The sequence below is a fragment of the Hesperophylax consimilis genome, chromosome 4 (genome assembly GCF_061612785.1).
Source record: "Hesperophylax consimilis isolate HC1 chromosome 4, BYU_Hcon_1.0, whole genome shotgun sequence".
Classification (NCBI taxonomy): domain Eukaryota; kingdom Metazoa; phylum Arthropoda; class Insecta; order Trichoptera; family Limnephilidae; genus Hesperophylax; species Hesperophylax consimilis.
Window position 1 is genome coordinate 32383226 of NC_142839.1, and position 10731 is coordinate 32393956.

The 10731-nt window shown below is 36.9% G+C and overlaps 1 protein-coding gene across 2 annotated transcripts; it reads left to right on the forward strand.

Annotated features, from left to right (window-relative positions):
- Positions 1-1547: 1547 nt before the first annotated feature.
- On the forward strand, positions 1548-4032 carry LOC149424552 (uncharacterized). 2 transcript variants are annotated; one of them, XM_089631405.1, is made up of 3 exons: positions 1548-2059; positions 2247-2955; positions 3198-4032. In XM_089631405.1, the coding sequence occupies exons 1-3, from the start codon at positions 1960-1962 to the stop codon at positions 3412-3414; spliced, it is 1026 nt and encodes a 341-aa protein (XP_089487531.1). In that variant the 5' UTR covers positions 1548-1959; the 3' UTR covers positions 3415-4032. The 2 variants fall into 2 exon arrangements, with proteins under 2 accessions (XP_089487531.1, XP_089487532.1); XM_089631406.1 differs by having other exon boundaries at positions 1557-2059; positions 2247-2693; positions 3198-3336.
- Positions 4033-10731: the final 6699 nt, after the last annotated feature.

Sequence of the window (10731 nt, forward strand, 5' to 3'; positions counted from 1 at the left end):
GATACTGCTCAATCAATCTTTCGGTATTCTCCTTCGTCCACTCCATCTCCAAAAGACCTCAAAAAATACCTCACAAAATACACAAAACAAAGAACGCCAGTCAAATTAAAAAAAACTCCACGCACTCAGACACACTCACTTACAGATAGTTCTCCATCAACTGATGGGAGGACACTGAAAGGTGGGTTGTTTGTTTTTTGTGTTTTTTTTTTTTGTTTTGTTGTGTGTGTGGACGAGCTTGCAACTTGTTATACAACCAAGTTATCTAATTCCTTTGATCTTTACCGACAACCTCTGGGTAACATGTAACCTGCTATAAAAACAGAAAAAAAGTTACACAACATCGTGTTATACAACATTTTTCAGTTGAATTTCTAACAAGTTACATAACATTGGTTATATAACTCTTTGTAACACGTTTTGTTACTGGTGTGGACGCACCTTTATACACGTCGTATATAACATCTGTCCCTCCATTCTGTATCGGTTTAGGTAGGCGACACATTACGCCATACGCATCATGGCTTGTTCTATTTCAGCATATCTCTTGCCATACACGACCAATGCGAATGTATGGCGATCGATACGCTGAAATAGACCAAGCTACGAAAATATAGCGCGCTTTTGCTGTCCGTCACAGGCTTTAGATATAGGTATAATTATTTATTATGGTATGTGAGTATTTAGGTACTTAACATTTCGAAACTAGAATGGCTCAACAAATCTACTCGAAATGTCTGGAAAACTTCGATTATACTCGAACCTTCATCATTGTTTGATTATTTACCCGTTCGTAAACAAACTCTGTAGGTAACTTAGGTACCTATCACCCTTTTCGACGGTCGTTTGTCGACAACAAGCAACACGCGTCCAAGCAGGTCTAACACGGTTATTCCATTCGGGAAGGATTCAACGATTCAAATTGAGATCATGATGATCTTGTTAGTAATTCATGTTGAACTTGACATATTTTCAGATTTATCGAAGAACTGTACGCCAACTTTTGTTCAGTTATTACCTCGTTTAAATCTGACATGATTCAAGGTTGTTTCTTGATTTAACCATTGAAGTGCGGGGAAATAATTTTTCAACAAAAATAAAAGAGTTTTGAATTCGCGCTTTCACAGAAATGATACTCATATGAAGGTAGCAACTTTGTTATGTTTAAGAACTTGAGATATTCAGATTTGTAACAAACTGAACAGAGTCATCATTATATAATATATTTCGACGGATTTAGATAAACTATGTAATATATAAACAAATAATATTAGTATAGTCCCGCCGAATATACATTTCTTTTACAACTTTTCAATTTCTAGTTTCTATGTATAGAATCAATTGGAAATATTATTTCACCTATTTATTATTACCTACTTTTCTGAATGGGATATTGAATAAACGGCAATTTACAAAATTAATAAAAAATTGAACCGAAAGGCCAGAAAAACGTCATTTTTGTAAGATATTACATCACTAATATAATTATGTGGCGGAGACTTAAAAACCTTCTAGCCACGTGTGACAGGAATTTCTCTTTGCCTATTTTGACTTTTGACATAATATTTGTGTTTGCATTTGTCATGTGTTTGTCCTGTCATCTAAATGTTGTACTATCACTATAATACGTGTTGCATAGAATAAATAAAAAGACATTTGACCCAATATTGCAGAAAAATATTGTATAAAAATATTCCTTTTTTCAGGTGGAGGGTTAAGCACGGGTCTCATCCGTGGTTGTTAGTGAATCGCTTGGCTACCAGGCCGACGTCACATAATTTTATATTTATTCACATACGAACGGAGCTCGATCGCGTCCAACAACTCTCATCTCATCAGTGCACGAGTATCAGTTGAACCGAAACATTCTCGCTTTGTTTATCCGTACACAGTTTTATTTGTGTGTAATACATTTCCTAGTTCTTTGTTTGGAAGTTTAGTCGGTTGACGTTTTCAATCATGGCTTGTTATTTAAATAAGTTAATAACAAACAAAAAAAATATTTTGTCGAGAAGTTTTACAGCTTTCCAAAACACCCCGGGATCCATATTTGAAGCAGGTACATAACATAGAAAGCAGATATAAAATATTTTAGGGCACTGGCCAATTAAACACCATAAATATTGTTTTTAAAAACAATTTTTCAATAAGACAAATCCAATTATAAGTCTTCTTTGTTCCCATTCTTTAAAAGATTTTTCCAATAGTGTTGAAAAATGTATGTTTTAAATACTTGGATGTTTCAGGATCCGAGATCAGTGGCCGCTATGAACTTCATATAACAGCTCCTCGCACCTACCCTACTGCAGCACTGAAACTCCCTGACAACTTCCAAGATATAAACGCTTCAGAAGTTGGATGTTTTTCTCCACTTCGCTCCAGGGATATCTGCGGGTCTTTTATTACCTCACACGATAACCACGAAATTGTTAAGAATTATGGCAAGTTTGACATCACGGTTGATTCCGATCCTCATATTGGACCGTACGATTGTCTCGGTGCCGTAAGTCTATCATCAACGATGCAGAGTAACGTTCCAAGTCCGTTTGGGGGACAGGGAAGCATCCTGGGCATGCCGGGGTCACAGTGGGGGCAGGGCTACAAGTACCTGTCGGACAATCTGAACAGCTCGCACTACCTCAACCTCCGCAACACGTACAGCCGCGCGCTGCACTCCGCCAGCGCCAGGCCAGGTATCAGTCGATCTTATCATACTAGCATCATGTCCTCTGCGGGACCCTTGACCACTAATCTCTTAACCTCTAAATGTTTGCATATGGTGTCGCGGGATAGTTGTGGCAAAAGAGGAATGAGTGATGTTCCGGTGGAGAACAAGCCCCCGAGTAGAGCGCAGAAGCTGAAACAGGCTGTGGCGGCTTACGGCTCCACCGTCATAGTGTTCCATGTTACCATATCTCTCATGTCCCTCGGGGGTTGCTATCTCCTCGTCAGTAGGTACGGGCTTGTAGAACATCTTTTACATTTACTCATTCATTATATTGTAGTTAATTATTATAATCACCATTCAAATCACCCTCTTTCAGATTACAGGACATTTTTACATTATTCATCTTTATTTGCATAAAATGCTTTCTCTACATTGCAATCACAATTACAATGGCAACTTTTGCCAACACTCTTCTTATGTATCCAATCTCTCCGCAAGTTGTAATGTACCTGTTTATTTTTCCTTTCAGTGGACTAGACGTGATGGCAATAATGGACAAACTGGATTTGGCGGACAGCGCGTTCACTAAGAAAGTGAGTGCGAATGCGGGAACATTTGTGGTGGCGTACGCCGTCCACAAAGTCTTCGCCCCAGTCCGGATTGGAATTACGTTAACGTCGACCCCGTTCATTGTGCGGTATTTAAGAAAAATTGGATTCTTAAAAATGCCAAAACCGCAAGCTTAGTTTATTGTGTTTATTACAGCCACATATATTTTTTTGTATTTTGGTGAGGTGAATTATTACATATCATTTATTAAGAATGGAAAGAAAAAGTTTTTATTTTAATATGTTGGTAGATTATGTTAGTTTTTAATCTTAAGTATAATAATTTCTTATAACCCATTTTCAATAAATTTAATTCAATAATTTGAAAATAATTAACATGTAAATTATAATACCATTATAATATTAATGCAAAGCTTCTAATGTAGCTCTGTCATCACAGTCCCGTGTTGCAGGTTTTTTTCAACAAAGACCAAGGAATGTGTCATGTTGTTTTTCTCTAAGACCATATGGTTAAAACCAAGATAGGTATACATATTTGTTTATTGCCTTCAGAATTATTTTTTTGGGTCAAGACTGGTAGAATGTACTAGATTATAATTATTGTTGCTAGGCAGGATGATTTAAAAAAAAATCTCAAGTTATATTGTATATTAAAACATATTTGTAAAAAAATATTTAATATTCTAAATCTATTGCTTGTTTCTACATCCCGCGATTTTAATTATAAAATATATATTATATTGATGCCTGTATTATATTAATGTAATATTATGATTAAAGACTTTTATAACTTTGTTCCACTTATTTATTTTGGTCTTAAGCGCTTCGGGCATCTTTATACTGGTACACGTTAAATTCTTGCTGAGATATTTTTATAACACCTGGTTCAGGGATAAAAAAACGTTGGTTCTATGTTTCATACACAAAGTACTTTTTTCACTAATCTGCCATTGCCAAAACTGGGCAAGTGTCTAAGTAGTGAAAGTGGAGGATTATAGTGCATACATACTAAATATGCTAACAATTAAAATGATTACATATTTCGTAAAAAAAAAACAATAAACATCTTCATTAATCTTTCGTAAAATTTTCCAATTTTCTGTTTAAATTTAAGGTCTCACGTTTACGCTTGTGAGAAGACTCCATTTTGTAAACTCACGAGTCGGTAAGTAATTGACATAAACCAAATGCCGTAAGACCCTGCACAGAAAAGTTCCACACTGAACTGCGCTGCAGACTGTTATCTTATAGTAACAAACTTAATTTTCTGCGCAGGATCTTACAGCACTTGGTTTGCGTCGATTGCTTACCGACCCGTGGGACAGCGGGCTTATTCAAGTTGCAGAACGAAACAAACGGAAAAAATGCGACAGTTTAAAGGCGGGTTTATATTTATTTATTGCATCTCACTACAAATAAATCATGTTTTTTTCTGATGAAAATCAACCTCACTAGGACTAAACCTGTATCGAGGTTAACAACTTACTTTTGAGTGAAGCAAACATAGAGTAATCGTAAACATAAAGTAATACTACGTACAAATACAAAATATTTCAAAAATATGTATTAGGTGAGTTAACAGATGGGTAATTTGACAGTATATTGTAACAATGTTCGAACCATAACTAACCATTAATCATTATTCCCAAGAAGAAATAAAGTAGATAATAAAGACAGCTAGGGTGACATTCAATTTTTAGCTCATTCATTCATTTCAGTTATTACTAAACTAGTTGTGCAAAATTTGTTTCATGACATTGGTTTCGCGTGTAAACATATATTAGTTTTATGGAACCCCGACTGCGGCATGGTCTGAGTGTGTAACAGTAAGATAACCAAACCCATTAGTGTACAGAGCAAAAGCTTGGCGCTCGAATCTAGACATGGGACAGAATACTGAATTTGACCAAAGAATATCAGCAAATTGCATAGCTTGATTTTGTGTTTTCAACTAGTAAAAATAACAGCAGTATGCAATATTATTATATTTAATTTTTGTTTAATAAGAATAATTAACATAAACATAAGTTTCAAATATGTTTTTGAAATTGCAACAATAACATTTGGCTGTCATCAGTTGTTTTGTTTTGCTCTATCTAAAATTAATTTTTTACCATTCTTTTTTGTTTTCTGGCCAAAAAAAAAGTGTAGTGTGTTGTGCCTTGAGGTTTCTTCTCCCTCCTGATCTTCCAGGAGTCACTTTTCGCTGCTGATTTCCAGATATTTATAAACTTTTTTACTTCTGTCATTTTTCATACTATTATTGTAGTTGTTTACTGTTGTGAATAATGGAGGAAGATTTCCCTCCTGGACCCCCTACAAAGCCCCCAGATCCCTCTCCAGACCCCCCAGACGGGGAAAATGTAGAAATTTCTGACAGTGATTCTGTCATCTTGACTTCTACCAAAAAAAGGAAATTTACTCCTTCTTCCCCAATAAAACTTGACTCGCCTTCGACTTCACTGTCCCCACCAGCACTTTCTCAACTTCCTCCAACAAACTTTTATTCTCCTCATTCCCGTGGCCCATTCATAGCATACGCCCAAAAAACTGAGCAAGGAAAAACCATCCACCCTCTTGAATTTGGCAAATTCCTATCAAATAGCAAGAATCTTTCAATCAAACCTGGAGGTGTAAAAGCCGAGGGTCGCTTCCGAATCTCCGTCGAATTCCTCTCAGGGCCAGCTGCCAACAGTTTCATCAAAAATATCTTCATTTCATCTAATTCAAAGTTCAAGGCATATATCCCTACTTTCAATGTCACTCGCATGGGCCTGGTCAGAGGTATCTCGACCGATCTGTCCATCGAAGAAATTCTGTCTTCACTTTCAACCCCCCAACACATTGGCAATCCCATAAAAGCCAGGAGGCTAAATTACAAGGACTCCTCTGAGGGTATAATTACCTGGAAGCCCTCCCAATCTGTTGTTATCACCTTTGAAGGTCAATCTCTTCCCTCCCATATATATTTATTCTTCAACTCATTACCAGTTGAAATGTATACATATCCCACTACTCAATGTTTCAATTGCTGCCGTTTTGGTCATACCAAAGCTGCATGCAGATCTCAACCCAGATGTTTTAAATGTGGAGAAAACCACGCAGCTGACCAATGTCCTTCTTCCTCCTCACCTAAATGTTTTAACTGCTCAGGCTCACATACAGCTATCAACACATCTTGCCCAGAACAATCTCGCCAAAAAAATATTAAAATTTCAATGGCCTCTCAGAACTTGTCTTTTCTGCAGGCTTCTAAATTATTCCCGCCTGTCAAAAAATCATTTGCTGAGGCTTTATCCAGCAACTCCTCATCCAACCCTCTTCCCTCCACTACAACAACTTCTTCTCGTTCAACTAAATTCACATACAAAAACGCTATCTCTAAACCGGCTCCTGGATACGATCAGCAACAACACAATTCACTGCTCTTAAATCCCAATGGTTCACCTCTTTCAAATGCCACAAATGGGTGTGCAAATAATTATAATCCGTCCTCAATGAACTCTCTTAAACTTTCTGAAAAACTCTCCCAAGACAATTCTTCATTTATCCAAACTCTTATTATGCTTCTAATTGACCTTATTTCTTCTCAAACTAATCTACCGTCCAACGCTGCTACTATTATTTCCACATTAAAATCATTTATTCAAAATGGCTCTTCAGGATGTCAGAATACTTCAGTGGAATAGCCGAAGTGCTATTTCTAACAAATCTGATCTCCTTAACCTATTAAATTCCAACTTTATTTCTTTGGCTGCTATCTCGGAGACTTGGTTTACTCCATCCACCCACTTTAATGTGGGAGGGTATTCCTGTCTCCGCGACGATCGCCCGGAAGGTTCGGGCGGCGGTGCTGCCCTTTTTATTAAAAAATCCATATCATTTTCCCCAATAAATAATATCAAACCCCCCAATGCTGACTTCCAAATGGTTGCAGCTAAAATAAAGGACACATCCTTTATTTCAGTCTATCTTCCCCCAACAGCCCACTTCAATAAACAAACTTGGTTGCAAATTGTAAGTCAACTAAGCCCTCCTTTCTTTATATTAGGCGATTTTAATGCCCATTCCCCCGTCTGGGGTTCTGCTTTCTCCGACCGAGATGGTCGAAGTGTGATGGATTTCCTAGATCAATCCAACCTTTTCCTTTTGAATGACGGATCTCCTACTAGGATCTCACGCCCCAGCACAAACCCCAGTGCAGTGGATCTCTCGATATGTTCTACTAGTCTGGCTTCTCTCTCCTCGTGGGTGGTGTCCCCCGACCCTTGCTCCAGTGATCATTTCCCGATCATCATTACTTATCAAACTTCTTTCCAATCGGACAAGTCTCATATTTCGACAAAGATTAAAACGAAACACACCAAATGGGATGAATTTAACTCTCATATGGACAAGTTCCTACTAAATTCACCCGCCACCGATATATTTTCCGTCAAAGATGATTATAATAACTTCAAATCAATGCTCATAACTGCAATAAATAAATCAAATCCTCCCCCTAAAACTAAATCTCTCAAAAAACTCCCTCCAACTCCCTGGTGGGATGAGGAATGTTCCAAAGTAGTAAGAATTCGGAAAGCTAAATCTCTTTCCTATCGTTACAATATGACTATGGAGAACTATCTTATATACAAAAACGCTGAATCCAATGCCAAAAGGGTATTGAGGTCAAAAAAAAGATCCGGGTGGTACAACTTTTGCAGTTCAGTATCTCCGAACACTCCAATTTCGGAAGTTTGGTCTATGATCCGAAGATTTCGATCCTCCTTCAGTTCACCATCTCCTCGAGCGTCCCATTCTAAATGGATAGATGAATTCTTGGACAAAATTGCCCCCCCTTCTGTTCCTAACTTAGATGAAATAACGCCCATCTATAATACTCCCATGTCTAATCATTGGCTAGACTCTCCATTCACCTTAATTGAGCTAAAAAATTGTTTATCAACAGTCAAGGACTCATCTCCAGGCAGAGATGGTATACCTTACAGCATAATCAAAAATAGTAATGATAATGTTCTAAACCACTTCTTAAGCATCTTAAATAAAATCTTCCAGACTGGTATAATGCCTGATGACTGGAGTTCTCAAATAATCATCCCTATTTTAAAAACAAACAAATCTCCAAATTTTGGATCCAACTACAGGCCAATCGCTCTTTCATCCACCCTCAGTAAACTTTATGAAAAATTAATTAAAAACCGATTAGAATTTTTTGTCGAGAGTAAACAGCTTCTCTCTCCATCTCAATTTGGATTTAGGAAAAAAAAATCCACTCAGGATAACCTTGCCATCATCAGCACTGATATTAATTTATCGATTTCTAAACAGGAAGTTTGTCTTGCCGTCTTTATAGATATAGAAGGCGCCTTTGACAATGTTTCCATCCCAATCCTGAAAAAAAAACTTCTAGGCCTTGGCCTTCCCCCCATGTTTGTCCAATCAATTATTAATCTATTTCTAGATAGAAAAATTTTCATTGAACTTCCAGATATTTCTCCTCAAAGTAGGTCTATTTGGAAGGGTTTACCACAAGGCGATGTATTGTCCCCCTTACTGTATAATATATACACATATGATATGCATGTCACTATTCCCCCACAAATAAAAATTATCGAGTTCGCAGATGACATAGCTTTCTTCTTATCATCCAAAATCATCCCTCTTGCCGTCAAATATCTTAACGAAGCCATGAATGCCCTTTGCACATGGCTCACGTTACATGGTCTTGAACTTTCAATCCAAAAGACTCAGTGTGTCACCTTCTCAAACCGCCATAAAAACCCCCCCGTTCAAATTTTATTTAAAAATTCTCCAATCTCCAACGCTTCTGAAGTAAAATTTTTGGGAGTAACATTTGATAGGAAACTTAAATGGTCTTCCCATATTAATAATTTAGTTACTAAATGCGAAAAAAATTTAAATATCATCAGATCATTATCTGGCGTTTGGTGGGGAGCTCACCCTACTTGCATTAAGTTGCTTTACAATGCACTTATTCGAAGCCATCTCGACTATGCCTGCCCACTTTTTAGTACTGCCTCAAAAAATGTACTTAATAAATTAGACAAAATTCAATCTAAATCTTTGCGAATAATAACTGGAGCGATGCAATCGTCACCCATCAATTCCCTTCAAGTAGAATGTTCTGATCCTCCTCTTTATTTAAGGCGTCAACTATTTGCTGACAAATTTGTTCTTAAATGTTTAAATTCTAAATGTCATCAGGTTATCCCCAGCGTCTCGTTGTTCATTGACTCAACCCATTCATCTACAATCAGAGCTTCAACTAAACCTATTCCTGACATCTGTAAAAATTTTAAGTCTCTCTCAGAGCTTCACATCATCCAAAATGATCTACTTCCCTTATACAAACTAAAATATAGTCACGTCACCCTATCCCCAACAATATTAGAAGGGATCGGAATCTTTAAAAGTCATTCCAATCTCCCGGCCCGAACTGTCAATAATATGTTCAATGACATTATTTTATCTAAATGGCCCAACTTTTCTCTTTTATTTACTGATGGATCCAAATCTCCCGACTCTCCTAACTGTGGTATAGGTATTAACGTTTACCACAATAATTCTAATGATAGAATATTTCATTCAATTTCAAATCAATTTTCAATATTTTCAGCTGAGTGCATTGCAATAATAGAATCTCTCAAATATATAATCAAAAATAATTTTGAACATTCCCTCGTTCTCTCTGACTCTCTCAGTTCCCTCCAAAAACTTAAATCCAGTCCTCTTCTTCATCCTGATGATCATTTTGTATGCCTTATTCGAGAGATGATAGCATCCATTCAAAGCTCTGGTAAATCTGTAACTCTGATTTGGATTCCTGGACATGTTGGTATCATGGGTAATGATATTGCGGATGCCTTGGCAAAACAAGGAGCGTCCAACCCTGTTGTTACCCTCGTAAACCACATTCCCTTATCTGACATTTTTTCCATCATCAAAGAAAGATCCCGCAATGTTTGGTCAGAGTATTGGCACATTGCTAGTCAATCCAAGGGAGCCTGCTATGCCTCAATACAAAGGACTATACCATCAAAACCGTGGTTTCAGCAATTCCCTCATTTTTCCAAAAAAGAAATTTCTTCACTCATTCGAATGAGGATCGGTCATTGTTCCGTTCCTTCCCATCTTTTTAAAATTCACGTCCTTGACTCCCCAGATTGTACATTCTGTGGTCTAGAAGTGGGAACTTTAGATCACATATTTTTTGGTTGTCCCTCTCTAAACAAATATCCTCTCTTCTATCAAGCCTTAACTAAAATTGCCTCCCCTCCATTCAACATTTCATCTCTTTTAAGTCTGAACTCGACTCCAATTTTCATTATAATTTTGAAATTTGCCTATTTAAATAAAATTAATATTTAAATTCACCTTTCAATACACATTTCCCAATAATTTTAAATGATGGCCAAGAACACCCTTGAAGGGTGAAAGCCAGAAATAATGGAAAAAAAAAAAATGTTTTTA

What these genes read in the sequence shown, in the direction of transcription:
- LOC149424552 (XM_089631405.1), top strand. Translation starts at nt 1,960, where the DNA reads ATGGCTTGTTATTTAAATAAGTTAATAACAAACAAAAAAAATATTTTG. An exon ending in GGGATCCATATTTGAAGCAG is followed by an intron (nt 2,060 to 2,246) that starts GTACATAACATA and finishes TGGATGTTTCAG; the next exon opens with GATCCGAGATCAGTGGCCGC. An exon ending in TGCTATCTCCTCGTCAGTAG is followed by an intron (nt 2,956 to 3,197) that starts GTACGGGCTTGT and finishes TTTTCCTTTCAG; the next exon opens with TGGACTAGACGTGATGGCAA.